This window comes from Pteropus alecto, unplaced genomic scaffold (assembly GCF_000325575.1).
Source record: "Pteropus alecto unplaced genomic scaffold, ASM32557v1 scaffold72, whole genome shotgun sequence".
Taxonomy (NCBI): domain Eukaryota; kingdom Metazoa; phylum Chordata; class Mammalia; order Chiroptera; family Pteropodidae; genus Pteropus; species Pteropus alecto.
In genome coordinates, this window is record NW_006436811.1 from 11,191,442 (window position 1) to 11,209,185 (window position 17,744).

The window sequence follows — 17,744 nt, forward strand, 5'->3', positions numbered from 1 at the left end:
GAACTGTGAGAAAATAAATATCCTGTGTTTAAGCCACTCAACTAGAGTATTTTGTTATGGCACTCCAAGCTGATAAATACACCTTCCTAGTTTAAACTCTCTAGTGTTTACAATTTAAAGCTTTTCTGAAAGATTTGTAGAATATATCTGCATAACTTGAAGGATATATCAGAAACTAAGGCCATGTCTATAAAAAGCATTCCTTGACATCTAACTAGGTAGATAATAGAAAAATAATTCGTCAAGGCACTTCCTAATCAAGGGAACAAATTAGAATGAATGGTTTTTATTTGCTTGCATGTACTTTTAAACTCTTGAATTTTCATATTCTTTTCAGTATTAAGTAGAAGCTCTCCTCAGGTGAACTAGATCTGGGCATTTTCAGCTGTGGTCAGCTTCTCTTTGAATCCCACTAGGGTTTGGTGATGCAGAGCAAACAAAGCTATAAATCAAATGCAATACATTTAATACTTCAATGCATTACAAAGTGATCTGAAATAGGGGTCAGTTCATATCATTTTTTTTAAGTGAAAATGTCCCCTTCCTCTGAAAGGAAGAAACAAGTTAAAAATAGCAAATCCTAAATTTATAGTATGGCTGCTTATTAGAAAAGACAGAGGCTAGGCTTCTTCAGGTGAGATTCTTCAGTTACTTATCAGGCTGGAGCCGTGGATATTTAAAAACACGTTGTGGCTGGCATTAAATCTGAAATCTTGTGGGCAATTTTTCAAGAAATAAAAGCTACAAACAAAATAGCTTTAGTTCCATTCAGCATGCTGTGGGAAATAGCTAATGGACAAGCATTACTATGACTGGCAAGGCGAGCTGCCAATAAATGAGAGAGCAGAGATTCAAAACTACCACATAACAGCAGCACTTCCTAAGCTTATTTCACTAATTTGTCAAAGTAGGACATTATCTGACGTGAAAGCAAAATGAGGTTGGAGACACACGGGAAGGAACTATTTAAAAGTAAAAGCTATGCTTCTCCTTCTGTTAGTTAGTTACCTCTGTTCTGAGTAATTATGGTTTACTTCTACCATTTCCTGATACCACACTTGGTTTTACTGAAGGCAACATTTTCTCCTTTTCAAATGACAAGTAGAGAGCTATTTCTGGTAGGATAAATTTCCCTTGTTTGCCAATGCTTGTCTTGTCTTTTTCCACTAGGAAGAGATGAAGTTTAGTGGTTGGACAGGAAGAAAGTATGGAGTTCGGATATGCCACCCCTCGGAGAGGCATGGGGGCCATATTCTCTTCCCATTTCTCATTTTTTTTCCTAGAAGAAGAAAAACCTCAAGTGCTGTATCTCATTTTTTCTCCATATTCAACTCTTAACTCTCAACTGTTTCTTATAATTTTAAACAGAATGTTAAGCGGGTCATACCTGCAATCTCTTACATTTTGGAATGGAATGAAAACTATTCCATCATAAAGAAAGAATAAAACACTTAATTGTAATTAAAGCCTTAAATTCTATTTCAGATATGCTTTTTAGTGTAATGGAATAGAGCATGGAATCTGGGGCTGGACTACCTGGGTTCAAATCCTATTTCCACTACTCACTAGCTGTGCAGATTTAGATAAATTAATCTCTCTCTATGCCTCCATTTCCTCATCTGTAAATGGAGAATAATAATAGTTCTCCATCACAGGTTGTTGTACTTGGCAAAGAGAAAACACTATATGAATGTTAACTATTATTAAGATTATTTCAGAAAACTTCTAAAGGGCATTGTTAATCTCCCTACTCTTTGTTAGTACTATTAAACAGTTATATGTAAAACCAAGTGAAAGTTTACCTGCTTTAGGTCACAAAACAATCCCCTTGCTAATTGGGGAAGGAAAAAGGATAACAATGAAATCCTCTCTTCAAAATTAGCCATAACTGCAACTAAGATTCTACCAATAAAATAACTATACACTCAACTTTTAGAGGCAAGACATTTTACTTAAATCTACACACTTCAATGAAAAGAGTCAAATGAATAACACATCAATAATAGCAGCTTATTCTAAAACACTGACATAATTTGAAACATTACTTTATGAACAAAATACATACTTCTGGGGTGATCTGTTATCAACTTCAGCCTTCAGTCGTAAATTCTCCCTCATGAGGCCACCATTTTCCAATTTTAATTTTTTATTTGCCTTAAAAAAAAGAGTTGAAAATAATTAAGCACAAGCTAAAACAAAAGTGCCTTGTAAAAATTATGACATGAGCCATCAGTATTTTTTTAGAGAGTATGAGAAAACTAAATGCTAGGGCATGACCTTCAGAAACTTAAAATCACCACTGGAATGACTTGTGAAGCTGTGAATACAACCAAGCATTTTAAATCTGTATTCCCCCACCACTCTGTAAATCTCCTGTCCAGGGAAATAAAAGGAACTATGTTAGTTAGCCTAGTATAGTCATTAAGGGACTATACTAATGGTATTTTTTTTTCTTTTTTCACATAACTGAACACTCTCAGCAGGGTAACATTATATCATATGCAATTATTCACAAAACTTATGCTGAGTTAATTCTTGACTTTGAGATTGATTTTTGGTTGCTACTTAAAAATAGCTTTTTAGTGATAACAAATCTAATATGATTAAACCACTTGCTTTCTTTCTCCAGAAGGCTTTCCCAAGTGCCCTGACTCATATCTTCTGAGACTCTCAAAATTGAGTTAATATCTTCTAAAAAATTCTATGGATTCTTTTGATTAAAAAAAAAAATTCCAAGTATGACTTTATTTTTTTAATTGCATGGTACCTAAATATTGCCTAACAAAATATTAATTGCTAGAAAATCTACAGGCTCAATATTGATTACAGATAGCTTGAAAAGTAGGGTGCCTAATTTTTAGAGTTTTCTTAAAAGCTAACTCCTTTAAATTCCCTAGTCATTGCATTTTTGAATTCCGAAGAAATATGACTCCCTAGAGTAGAAACAAATTTCACTTATCTAGCAAAAGAAAATCTTTGTTGGACTAGAACATTAGCATTCAAAGTGAATGGGTCACAAGAACTATTGTCAACAGAAAGATTTAAACCAAGACTTAAAAACGGATTTAAAAAATTTGACCAATGTTTTTGACTAATTTCCAGAACCTCTGACTATATTACTTGCCCACCCTCACACAAATGCCCAAGAGAATAATAAGAAAAGCAAGGCAGAGAACATTCTTCTGGGTACAAAGCCTAACTCTCTTATATTCATGCAGGTTCCTCTTGGGCTCTGAGCACCTGTTTATCTTCATAGTTGCACAACCAACCAGGATTGTAAAGGGTTAATTCTTTAAGTGACTGATAAACACCATTACTGCCCCTCTGAAGATATAAGAAAAGTCATTTACTTCCCCATACACACAGACAATGAATTAAGCTCTCAAGCATAGCACCATAAGAGAAGGCACTTAGTAAATGCTTTTTGATGATGATGATAAGCTTAAATTAGAAACTCATTTGAGATTGCTTTTCCCCATCTCATCTGTACTGTATTGTTATATTTCAAGGTCTCTCACCAGTCCTGGGGCTGTCTAATATTCTCCTTATGGGCTGGCTAGTTCCTCTAATATCAGGAGATATTTTCAAGTTCAGGAGGATTGTGGGGGTGAGGGGTAAAGATTACAAAGGGCAGAGTTCTAGATTTCGCATCTAAGAGTAATGAAGTCTTCAGCTAACTTATTTTGCATGCTCAACACTGATTCTGGCTTCGTAATTGTTTAAAACTTACTTAGTACTAAAAACATCAGAAAAAAAGTCTATTTCACTCATTCTAAGTAGTCCTTCACTCTGAATCTTTTGTACTCCTGTATTTGATTTATAGTATGTTATTATTTTGTTCTTCACCTTCAAGTTTTGCCTCTGTAGTCCAAGATTTTTAATTCATTTTTTTTGCTCCAGTTTATTGTCTCTTACTACCTAATACCATCACTAGGCACCCAAAATGGGTTTAGTAAATATCTCAAATAATTCTGAGGTCTCAGGGTAGCTTTGGGTATTGAATTTAACATGTGACCTTTAAAAGAGCAGAGAAAAACTGTTTTATGTGCTTTTCCTTGACATATATCCCCAACACCATTCTTATGAGACCAGAGTAGTTTTTATGTCAAGCCTCATGCTTGTATTGCCAAAAACTTAAATGAAGTCTAATAACTATAAAGGAGACCATGTAGAACTTCCTGATGGACCAAGAAGAGAAAGGGAAGTTAACAAGACATGGCAGATTGATAAATACTGCAACTTCCCAGCTCTTTCCTTTTTGTGTCCTGTTCTCTTCTTAGACAAATCAACATGCTAATGTTGGCCATCAATACCCAAAGAAACTACACATGTCCCCTAAACTTGTGACAAACGTAGCACAATTGTATCTGTAGGTTTTTTTTTTTGTTTTTTGTTCTCTGAAAGCACTAAGCTCCCTTCTTTCTCTTATCTTGGCCTTTTCTGAGCCCAAACAGCATTTATTTTATATGTGGGTATGTGAAAATGTCTTAGTATTTATACTAAGTTGCAGATTCTTCTCTGCTACTTAACCTTACTGAAGATCTGAGGGCCAGTATGTGGTGGTACTTCTTTAAAATATCATACAGAGCTCATCAATGATTTCAGGAGGCAGGATTTAGCAATTCAGTATGGTTACAGTACTTTAAGTGAATTCGCATAGGCTGAATTGGTGGTTGTGGACCTGGATATCAGAAAACCATCCCCATTCAACACAAAAGGACTCCACTGTGAATAAACTTGAAGTCAAACTTGGTCAACAAAGCCATACGGCACTTGATTTTAATCTCTAGTGCTGATTGCATGGATCTCTTGGATCTCATCTCCTTTCCTAGATTGGAAAATCCTAGGTTTGGCTTTTTTACCTATACTTTCTCTATCCTGTTGGATGGACGGAAGAATTGAAGAAAATGAACCCACTTCATAAGCTACAATATTCTTTTGTATGATATAGTCTAAAGAGGCTACTCATAGCTCTCTTGGAATTAAAAATCAGAGAATGGTACTGCTATAAAAGATATGGTCCAAGACTTTCATTTTCAGTTAGGGAAATGGACACATTTGTTTTTATGTATACAGAGCAGTCACTGACATAAGCTTAAAAAAATTAAAGTAAACCACAAAGAGGGGGAAAAAAATACATTCTTTAAATTGATGTCACTCCCCTACAAGATACAAACACATATAGAAGTACTAGAATCTCTAATTATAGTCACAAATGGAACCACCTGATATTTCCTGGCAGCTAATGACATTTAAGGAGAAAAAGATTTCCTATTGCTTAGAAATGTTCATCCAGGGATTCTGTCCTTTCCTCACAAATCATCTAATGATGAGTCAAGATAATATGGCTATTTGTACTTTTGAAGGTACTGAACAATATTACAGAATTTTAAAAATAACTTAATAGAAATTTTAAAACTATAATAGAATTTTAAAAACAACCACAACTTACTTCCTTTAACTTATCCACATCATCTTTTACTTTTTCATATATTTCATTAGCTGTTCTAAGTTTTTTCTTCCACTCTGCTACAGTTTCTGGGTCAATTTTACTTGGATTATCTACAACTGGATGTTTGTCTTCACTTTGGTTGCCCTGTGTGAAGATTAAAGGATCCAGAATAGTCTTGATCTGTGACTCCAAGCTGAGATTTTTACTTTTGAGTTCTTCCATCTCTTTCTGCAGACAATCTATTTCATCCTGAAAAGGCATTGCAAAGCCATTAGGTAGACACAGACACTAAGTACATACATATGCTTACCTGAAGCCAATGATTTAAATTTTATACTAAAAATGCTGTAGATACACAGATTCTTTATGCAACAGAATAGTTTTGTAGGCAGAAAGTCACACACAGTTGACATTCTCGAAATGTATTTTGACTTTAATAATAACTGCCATTCCCACTGCTTTCATTTAAATTCAATGACAGTTTGTGGTTTAAATAAATAAAAATGTTAAACCTTTGATTCAAGATATCAGGGAAACAAAAGTCATGAATTCAACAAGGAAATAGATTCCTCAACAGAAAATTCTAAGGTATGTTTAATTTTTTTTACTGAGGGAAATTAAAAATACAGTGTTGATAAAGATGATCTATTATAGTTTTGTTTGATGTTTATATTTTTGCTTCTACATTTGAAGTAGGAGTTCAAACCCTATACCATTTCCTTCCTCTTTCCACTTCAGAATAATATCTGTAGTTAATTTTTAACTTTTCTACATTCTGATTCTTCAAATACAATCGTGACCATTCCAAGTACTAGATTTCCCCATCTGGAACTGCTTATTATCTTAAATCCAATTATTAAACGTTCGGGTAAAATCCTTTTCTGTGATACCATTTTTTCATCTAAAATGGATTATTTCTTCTTAAATTAAGACTGAAAAATTCTGTGGTTAGAAAATAAACTCCACGTGGCTCAATATGCCAGTGATCTTCTAAAAGATTAATTTGATTAGTACCTAAGTATGATAAATATTCATTAAGTATGTAAGAATACATTTTAGAATTAACACAGAAAGTACTTCTTACTATTTTAAATTACATTACACTTCAAATTAAATAGCATTATAAAATGAGAAAAATCACTATTTGTTTGAATTAATATATTAATAAACAAATATAAGCAGAAAAACACATATATGAATGAACATTTATTCAGTCATTTATTTATGTCCCACTTTATTAAAAAAAATTTTGAGCCAGCTGAAGTAACTTTCACTTATATAGTTTAACTTAAAGATATTTTGTACCAAAAGAAGAGAATAACAATATCCCCACCCCCCACTTTAGTCAACATAAAATGACAATCTGGCTTAATGTTTACTATTCAAAAGTATATCTATTCCATTAGCATGAAGCTAATTTGGAAAAATTTCATCACCATATCAAATCACCTTCACAGAAAGAAAACTACTGCATGATCTCACTTATATATGGAAGCTTAAAAAGTCAAATACATAGAAGCAGAGAGTTAAATAGTGGTTACTAGGGGCAGGGTGGTGGTCGGGAAGTGAGGAAGTAGGAGAAGTGGAGAGATGGGTCAAAGGTTAAAATATTGTTATTATGTAGGATAAATAAATTTAGGGATCTAATATACAACATGATAACTACAGTTGGTAATATTGTGTCGTATACTGGAAATTTGCTGAGATTTAAGATGCTCTCACCATACACACATAAAAAAGTAACTATGTGAGGAGGTGGACATGACATGTTAATTAGCTTGACCGAAGGAATCATTTCATTATGTACGTGTACATCGAAACATCGAGTTGTACACCTTAAATATATACAATATTTTCAATTTAAAAAGTTTTACATGCAAAAAAACAATTAGGAAATACCATATTTCACTCGAAAAATCTCTTTGCTGGTAGTTGACAGAGGCATATTCACTTTTAGAACCAATGAAGCTTATAATTATTGGTGAATTTACAGGCAGGAACAAAAGCAGACTGAGGACTGTAGTCACTATTTACCAGAGCATTCATAATACCTTGCGGGGGTTGGAAGACTGATTTTCACAAGATGGTTTCTTTTATCTCCCAATTTCCTGAGGGAGTAAACACTTACAAAATGATGTGTCTGTTGAGGACAAATTTTAAATTAAAAGAAAGAAAAAAAGAAAATGCTTCCATCTGTTCCTTTCCTCTATTTGAAATAGGAAAGGGAAAAAGAAAAAAGTACTTAACAAATAAGGTGTTTTTAAATTGTCATTAAATTAAGATTTCATTGGATGTGTGCTCTAAGAAGTCCATGGACTGAGATAGCTCAGTTTCACCTTGAATTCAGTGCTGTCATCATTTTAAATTTTAATTATTATTTACCTCATATTCTTTGTGGAGTAACTCAAGTCTAGTTTTCCGAAGGTGCTTACGAACTGTATGGCTTAGCATAGGTTCGCTTTCACTGGTCCCTCCTACAGGAAAAAAAACACAAAACCTAACTTTTCATTCTGATTTGGGCAGAATGAAAATAAAAATGAATCCTTTTCTTATTGTTTTATATAGTTCTCCAGCTTAATTTCTACTTATATATATACTTGGGGCTGCCATCTTGGCCTTTTCTCTATCTCAACCCTGAGAAAAGATAAATATCAAGTAACAAAGAAATATCTTCTGTAAAATATCATGTTGAGTTTACTTACCTATGTATCTTACTATAGTAAACTCAAGGCAAATGCTATATTTTATTAATTATCATATTTGGATTCAAATTTTGAATGCCAAAGCATTGTTAAATAATGATAAAAACTTATTAACTAATGTCACCCCAATAAATTTAATTTAAAAAGTACCATCATATATTATACAGAAGCACTATAATAAAATATATAAGACTATAATATCTCTATATCTTTCAACTTTTGTATGTTATAGACAAAAAAAACAGAAGAAATAACTTTAGGAGAACAAAAATAAGACAAAACCCATTATTATATATATTAACCAATAAATTATATAAATATGGTTAACATTATCTATATTTCATATATTTGATAATCACCAAATATATATTATCTATAAATCATAATACATAATATATACATTCTGATATATATTATTACAGCCAATGTATTTATTCAAACATACCTAGTTCCTGGTAACACTAAACAGATTAATGTGTCTTTTCACTGATTCTAACAACTCAGTTATAGTGGATTATAAATCACAGAATTATTATCTGCTAGTAATGACTCATCAAATATACTAAAAACAATTTTTCCTGAAAGCTCTTCACTTATGCTGGTTACTTTCTTTATACTTCTTAGCATCATGATAATAGCAAAGGCATTTTACAGATGTTCTTTTTCAGGATGTACTATCCAAATGCAAGGATAGATGAACTATTTTACTTGAAAGAATTTATGAAGTATCACTTAGATATAAATGAATGAAAGAAGGAGTAGGGATGTGACTAGAAGCTGGGGAAAACATTCCAATTATTTTAATGATCTAATCTCATGTTTTGCAAAAGACTTGACTCAGTGAAATACAGTACGGGCAAAAATCTAGAGGCAGAGAGATTAACACTGCAGTATGCAGCAAGCAGAGAAGTCCTCTAACAGACTTCACCCAGTACTCAAGAAAGAAACTAAGAGTCATCTCTGATTCCTCCTTCAGATCTCTTAGTTCCAAAGTCCCACTAGTTCTTTTTATTCTAGCATTTATTTTCCTTTCCATTTCCAGTGTGAAAATCTTACTTAAGTCCATTTTCCCTAATTTGGAACCATTACAATGACTCCTTAAGTTTTCTGAAAGGTGTTTTCTATACATAGCTAATGACAGATTTACTTTTAATTTTTCCTAAAGCAAAAACAACAACAAAATCATTTCAATTTTTACAGTCTAAGAAAAATAACTTATATGAGCACAGAACAAAAACCTAACACCCAAAAAGATCTTTAAATGTTTTATTTTTCAAGGATCTTTTAAAGTCTTAACCCTCTCTTACCTGTACTGGTATGGCACTGAATGTTCTTTTTTACCCTTCATCTAGACTCATATTCTCTCTCACCTAGGCAAGAGCCTCCTACCTGACCTACTCACATTCTGTCTTTCCCCTACAGCCTAACCAAATATCATCGCCTGAGTAATATTCCTCAAGCATATTCTGGATCTTGCCATTTCCTTGCTCAAAACCATCATGCCTACCTCACCATTCTTTTCGTCCACAGAGCAAGTCCCAGATTTTATTTGTCACTGAAGATTCTCTGTACTAAAGTCTCAATTAACTTTTCAGTCTCATTTCAGTAGTCAGACCCATACTAGACTACTGATCATTTCCAAAAACAAGCTTTGTGTTTTCCTACCTCTAAACTTTAGTTGATGGTATTCCCGCTGCATAAAATACCTTCCTTAATCATTACCGAAATTTTACCTATCCTTAAATCTCCATCTTAAAGGTCACCTATTCATAAAGCCTTTTTTGACATTTCTAGCTCAACTTTCTTGCCTGAATTTTGTGGGCCTTTTCTTGGCCTTTAGCGTCTGCTGCTTTAAACTATTAATATTTTGGTCCACATGCACCTCTACCAAAATGTAAGCTGCTTTAAACTATTAATATTTTGGTCTACATGCACCTCTACCAAACTGTAAGATTTCTCATAGTGCCTTGTGCTCCTCAGTTGTTCTACTTATAGATTATACAAATGACCAATCCATCCAGTATGAAATTGGCAAAACAACATCATTGAAAGTCATCTATTTTGGTTTTCCTCCAAATATGCACTACTTAGAGATTATTTCAAATCTATTTCTATGTGTTTATAAAATAGGCCCTTACCGATAATCTCTTTGCAAGGATTTTCAGGAGTGATGGGGACTCTGCAAGCTGGACACTGGCTATTATTCTTCAACCATAAATCGATACAAACTGAACAAAATACATGGTTGTTGATGCATATGACAGGCTGGCGCACCTTTGAAAAAAGAAACATTACTTTTAGCACAGGGCAACAGTCATAACTAGAATCCCAATAGGTTTAGTTAAGAGCAAGCAAACAAATTGCTTTTCTAGAACAGAGTAAGTGTAGACATAGGGTAGATGTTTTTGCCACCACAGTTTCTTAACTATTTTTAACAGAGATACTAGCTGAGATATCTGGTCATAGAGACTGAAACTTTTGACATATCATGGTTTTATTTTGTTCCAAACCACATTCATGGCCCAAAAGAAAGTGCATTTTGTTCCACTAAGGCTGAGACAATTTTCCTTCAACTATTCTATTTCAGAATTATGAAATGAGAATTAGAAGGCTCTTTAAAGATCATTTAGTCCAAACACCTATCTCATGCTTGAATCCTTCCCTCAATTCATTCTACTATATTACAGAGCAACAGTAACCAACAGTTAAAGCATACGCATCTTACTAGAGAGTCCCCTAAACCAGAGGCTTGAAAGCTAAAACAACTCTAAGAGTCCCACTCTCAAGTGGTATATAATTAAAGAGCAAACAACACTGAAATAAATATTAACACACACCAAATACACTCCATTTAAACAAGTACAAACAATAATACTTTACACTTATATAGTCATATTTTACAAAGGACCTTTACATGCATTTTATCTTCTTTGTGTGTTTTTTTGTGTGTCTATTTTTAAATAACACTGCAAGGTAAACAGAGTGAATATACTTTACAAACAAGGAAACCAAGGTGAGAAAAACTTAGATGGCTTCCTCAGGGTTAATTAGGTGTTTTGACTGTTTAGTTGTTTTATCAGACGGAAAATAAAAAAGAATTTGCTTTAGTTTTATAACTGATATGATACTTTGGTTGTTTACATATTTATTATCTATCTCCCCAGAAGGAAAATAGGAGAGAAGTTGCTTTAGTTTTCTACCTGGTATTATATGTTTGTTTACATATTAATTGTCTATCTCCCCCATTAAAATGGAAGCTCCAAGAATGAAAGAAGCTCCTCAGTTTCATTCATCCCTAAATCCTTGGTGCCTAGAAGACAGCTTAGTGTACAACAGGTACCTATTCAGTAAAGGTTTGCTGAATGAAGTAATTGCTATTAAGACAGTATTTAATATTCAATTAGTTGGGGGAACTCTACAGAGGGAATAATTAGTTAATATTCTTCAAACAGCACAAATTTAACAGTAAAAACAAAACCAAGAAAGAAATGCTTAGGCTTTCACTTGATTTACATGGTAATTTTACTGTGGGACTCAAAACACTTGGTGGCCATTTTCAATGTTTTTCTCCCTTAATAATAACCACAATGCTACTGTAGAATGCTTCTGACCTAGGGACCAGAAGATCAAGGGAAAGCAGAGAAAGCAAAAGGAGAAAGAAGAGACAAACCACTACACACCACTTTGCTCAGAGAAAACACCTGTGCAGCCCTATGTCCACCTCAGTATGTGAAAACTCAGAATATGAGTAGTCAGTCACCAATTTTAAAGGGGTCCCTACCCTCAAAGAAATCACAGACCTATGGCGATCCATATCAGGCAGGTAATCAGTTGAAGACTCACTACGAAGTGCTCTCCAGTCTTAGTCTGGCTTTCCAAACACATAGATGCTCCCTTGATTAAGAAGACTAGCATAAGAAAGCTAAACAGAGAAGATAATTCAGCACAGATTTAAACTTCCTCTTGGAGAAAGAATTTTAATTCATTCAGTTCAACTGATTTGATAGGACTAATTAAAATAAACAAATAAACAAAGTAAGACCATAAAGCACAGCTTCTGAAACTCTTCTTCTTCTTCCAAAGGACTCCTACCAACAGCCAGGAGTGAATGCTTATCTGGGAGTACAATATCGTGATTTATAAGAAATATATGTATTTGATAATTCAGATGACCTAAATATATTCTCCAGATATATTTGATCCACAGCTCCTGGCTCACAGCTCTCAAACCCCATGGAATTTTCTAAGTGATGGGAGCAACAATGGTGTCTCTTATGTTAATGAGGGGACTTTGGGATCTCACCCAAGGTGGGGGCTGGGTGCCAGGAGGAGCTAACTTTGTGGTTAGAGGATTGGAACTTTCAGTCCTACCCCCTGATTTCCAGGGCAGGGAGAGGGCTTGAGGTTGAATCAACTGCCAATGGCCAGTGAGTTAGTCAATCATGACTAGTAATGAAACCTCTTTTTCAGAGAACTTCCACATTGGAGAATGAGAATGCTTCCAAGGGCCACTGTGCCAGGTCTCAAGCTCCAAGAAGACAGACGCTCTTTTGTTTGAGTCCTTCCCTATGTATCTCTTCATCTGGCTGTTGATTCGTGTCCTTTACTATCCCCTGTAATAAATTGGTAAACTAGTGGGTAAATGGGTTTTCTTTAGTTCTGTAAGCTGTTCTAGCAAACTAATTGAACCCTGAGGAGGGAATTGTGGGAACCTCTGATTTACAGGCAATCAGAAGGACTGTTAATAATAACAAAAGAATTGCTAATATCATTAAAGGAAAAAAACATTATTATTAAAGGAGGAACAACCTGGGCTTGGGACTGGCTTCTGAAAAAGTGGAAGGCAATTGTGGGCCTAAGCTCTTTACCTGTGGAATCTGATTCTATCTCCCGGTAGATAGTGCCAGAATTCAGTTGATTTTTGGACACCCTACTGGCTTCTGAGAATTGCTTGCTGGTGGGGGCAGCCTCCATACACTAGATGCAACTAGCTCCAGGAACTTTCAGGGAGGAATTCCTCATCAGTCTCAAGAGGCAGACAAGCTTGGATTTTCTTTGCAGGTTCTGTTTTTTCCTAAAAATTCATTTGATTTGGAAGTCTAGACCATAATCTATTCACGTATGTTTTAATTTAATCTTTAAGTCATGAAATGTTTTAAGAACAAAAAAGTCTCAAACTAAGTATCAGGAAGATACTTGAACAACTTAGTGGTTGGTGCTAATATTAACTAAGGTGAGAAAGACAAGAGTAAGAGAAGGTCTAGCACATGGTAGAAATCAAGAATTCCGTTTGGGCCGTGTTAAATTTTTAATGCCAAACTGACTTTTAAGTGGACAAGGGAAGGTCTGAGAATCGCTGGCATAAAAAAAAAAAATGATGCCATTTAAATCCACAGGACCTGAAGAAAACCTCTGCATGGGCAGAACAGCTGGAGACAAGGCATTCCAGCAAGCAGAGGAAAAGGAGGAGCGATCAGCTAAAGGTGCTGAGAAGGAGGGGCCCATGTTGGAAGACAGGAGTACGGTCTCATAGAAGTCAAGAGAACAAAATTTTTCAAGAGGGAGACAGTGGCCAAATATGTCATATATTAGGGAGAGACTGTGTTTGATCTGGCTAGAGAAGTAACTATGGGATTTAACTGCATGGAAGTCAGTGTGATCTGTTACTGACAAGCATTGTTTCAGTAAATGGTGGGGATGGAAAGTTGATTGGAGGCTGAAAGACAAGAAGGTTGAAGAAGTGAAAAGAGATAATACAGACAATTCTTTCATGTTTTGCTGTATAGGAAAACATAAAAATGAGGCCATGGTAAGGAACGGCAATGGCAAAAAGAGGTTATTTATGGTGGAGGAAGAAAGGAGAGGGATTAGAGCCACAGCGAGCAAAGCTCCTAAGAAGTCAAGAGGGGAATGAGCTATAAAGCACAAGGGAGAAATTCTGGCTTATGTAGGAGTGAGGCTCTATCTTCTATTATAACAGGACGGAAGGCTGAGGGTATGAGAACTAACACAAAGGAGATGGAAGATCTGTTGATGGAAAGATTAGAGAACTCATGTTGCAACTGTTCCAACAGCCTATGTTTTGTCATTAAATATGATGAGGTTACCAGCTGAAAGTAAGAAGCCGAGACAGACATCAACTTGAAAAAATAGGAAAATAAAGTACTTATTTTGAAAAGTGAGAAAGTAAATGTACTAGGCACATGTAGCAGGATTGCCCAACACTGCTGAGTTCCTAGTCGAGGTCTGTGGTTTTGACAATAAAGTAAGACCAATTAACACAGGTGTGTAATTTTCCTACCAACTTTCAGCTGCTCAAGTTCAGACAGGAAGTAAATTAGTTGGGTTTACTCAGAGTTAGAGTTTTGCCAAAGAGGAAGAGTGAGACAAAGGAATGATGATAATAAATGACCGTGGCTAATAAGAGAAATGAGTACTTGAATGGTAACGACAGTGAAAAAAATGAGTCAGAGAGTGGGTCTGGGTAAGGCTGACATATTTCTGGAGAGCAGGTATGATGGGAAGAGGATCACAGACTGATATGCTTAGTCAAAATACTGGAGGTGGTACAGCTGCTCTCTCTAATGTTTTGTCCTTGGCCATCTTATGTGACATAGTTCTATTTCTCTCTTAACCTCTCATGTATCACATGGTGTTAACATCTTTTCTATGGTGACAGCTCCTGAAAATCCTCTGTAACTATAAGTGTGAAAGCTTAGGCATCAAGAGATAAACCAGGGGCCAGCTCCAGCTCCGCCACTTATTGAGCTGTTTGACTGAGTTGAGCCCTTTAGTTATAAGGGGCATCACTTTCCACCTCTGAGAATTGCAGTTTAACCTAGTATACTTTTCATTCAGGTGTTAGGATTTAATAGTGTAAAGATGTAAGCAAAGACTTTCACATAACAACTCTTCAACAAAAGAAAGAAAAGGTAACAATATTACTATATTCAGCTCAGGAACCAATTTCCTGTAAAGATCTCGCAGCTGCCTCAACCATAACATGTCCAAAACCAAACTTGGCCTCCTCCACATATTCGCTCCTCCTCCCACACTCCCTCTTGGCTAAGTTACCGGCACCACCACCTCTTCAGCACTTGGGCTCTATAGAATACTCAGAGCTGTATGAGACTCACCCTTAAAACTTTTCCTCACCATCTAACCTGTCACCAAATCTCGCTATCATTTATTGAGACTAAGCCAGAGATATTAAGATATACCAATATTTTCTGTACCATTAAGTAAAATGAATGAAAAATGCTGCAATTACAACTATAAGATGCCATCACTTATAAGATGCAACCAGATTTCAGAGATGTTATAACATGGAAAAAAAGTACATCCCCGAATAGTTGATATATGGCAAAGCTACCTCTAAATGTTCTTTTACCTATCAGCTATCCCTTCTTTTTCATCGTCACTTCAATAATGAGTTCAGGTTCTCATTCTTTTACTCCTAATCTACTGTAATCACCCCCCGCCCCCGCCCCCAAACTTCCTTGCTTCCAAATGTTCACTTCTGGCCACCTTTCGTATTGATGACAGAGCTACCTTCCTAAAAAATAGATTAGCAGCTTTTACTGCTCTTCTGCAAAACAGCAATGGTTTTCCTTGCTCATTGTTTTAAGTGCAGCAATCAAAGAGCAACATAATCTTGTTCTTAAACAGCCTTTTCCCTTAATCTGCTATTTCAATACTTGACATAACCTACAGTAACCACGCATATTCATTTTAGTGAATACTTGATGTTCACCAAAAAGAATATGAATAAGTAAGGCTCCCTGTTTATTTTGCTCTTGTTTCTTAGCTTGATTTGTCCTGTTGGCCTCCAGTTTCCCTAATCGAAATAAAATCCCTTATACCTTTCAAGATGAAAACCAAATACTATCTCCTCCATAAGGCCTTCATTAATCCTTTTTTAAAGTGACTGGGTCTTTGATCCTATGGGTACTCCTTAGGCATTAATTTAATGTTCACTATTTTCTGTGTGTGCTGTACTTAGAAAATAGTTTATACACTGCCTTCCCTATTAGATTCCAGGCTCCTTGGGGGCAGCAGCTATATCCTACTCATCTTTGTATGCACCTACAGCACCTGATACAATGCCTTGTGCACTCTGAGATTAATAAAAGTGAATTCTGATGTATTAAAATGAAAGGCTGAGATAATGCTTCTAAAGGTGTTTCAAGCAAAAGGTCAATGGCCAGTGCAAAAGAGTGAAAAAGCAAAACTTTAACCTTTCCATTTAATCTGTCAAAATGATAAAGAACAACCACATGCAGACTACTTGAATCTAAGAGCCATTAGCAATGCCGCATACAGCAAAATGATTTTCATTGTTCAATATCCAATATTGTCACTGTCATTGTGTTGGATTTTTGAAATGGTTGACCAATTCATTTCTTTGGACCAAGTAGTTATCAAATGATGATTTCTAGGTTTAAATTTAGGAGAATAGAAACCTATAAAAGAGAAAGAACTATTATACCAATTTATAGTACTCGTTATTTATTTGACTGTAAGCTACAGGGGCAAAATATAAAGAATCTAGCCTTCCCTCAATTGCTGTCCACCCATACTCTTCTACTTAGATCTTGCTATATACAACATCAAAACACACACAATTTTCTTTAATAAGATCTTCCCAAGATATCGAAATAGTTGTAATTTGCCTATGTTATGAGACTTTATAGCTAATTTAACTTCAAATGAGATCTGTGGCAATAAAACAGTACTCGTATAAAATAAAAATGCAAGATGACGATGGCAAGGGTAAGTGACAAGTACAATTCCAAACTCATCTGGAGAAAGCATGTTAAAGTGATATCCTAGGGTAATGCCCCCTGAAGCTAGTAAGGAGGAGAAGAGAAAGCAAGTGTAAAAGTGGCCTCTCCTCACTGGAATGAGCCTGAGGGGAGCAGTCCTAGGTGCAGAAAGATTAATCCTATAACCTGTAATTCTTTGTCCTTTCATAAAACTGTGGGCCACATTTGGCTGTCACTCGTGGCAAAACACAAATACAGTTAATAAAAGTATTACATGCAACAACAATTTGGTTTCACAGCTTGAATCCTAACTGAAGAGATAAATACCTGGAATTATCTAGAGATAACCTGGTCTGTAGCATTCTGGTGGCAGTACCAAAATGCCACTTAACAGATATCCTGGGCTAGATCATTCCTTTATTTCTGCTGGCCCACTAGTCCAAGGCATGGGGTAAAAATTAAGGAGAAACAGACAAGAAAATGTTATACATAAATCATCCCACAAGACCTGTACCTAACTTCCTCAGGCCACACAGAGCTCTTTCTTACAACATTGGCAAGGTTGCTAAACATTAATGGGCAGAAAATTCACCTTTAAGACTGAAGTAGAATAGAGGTAGTAAATGCCAAATGCCTAATTTCCAATTTTAAGTACAACATTTGTATCCAAAAGACAAAGCACTGACTCTGTGCATACTTACACTATCACCACTTCTTTCCTCTCTATTCTTCCCCACCCCTATCAGTATCTATATCCTCTTCAGGTTCAATGTCTCCTCCACAGCCTCTCTTTTAATGCAATACATACCCCCACCCCCCGCCCCC

The 17,744-nt window shown here is 35.3% G+C and overlaps 1 protein-coding gene across 2 annotated transcripts in view; it reads right to left on the reverse strand.

The window, feature by feature from the left end:
* The window catches only part of RNF219 (ring finger protein 219), a 37,706-nt gene that overhangs the window by 17,156 nt on the left and 2,806 nt on the right, over positions 1-17,744 (reverse strand). For both annotated transcript variants that reach the window (XM_006913802.3, XM_015590854.2), the window contains exons 2-5: positions 10,293-10,428; positions 7,835-7,926; positions 5,453-5,701; positions 2,066-2,154 (exon numbers count right to left, since the gene is read on the reverse strand). In XM_006913802.3, the coding sequence (XP_006913864.1) occupies positions 2,066-2,154; positions 5,453-5,701; positions 7,835-7,926; positions 10,293-10,428 (566 nt within the window). The remainder of the gene's footprint in view (positions 1-2,065; positions 2,155-5,452; positions 5,702-7,834; positions 7,927-10,292; positions 10,429-17,744) is intronic.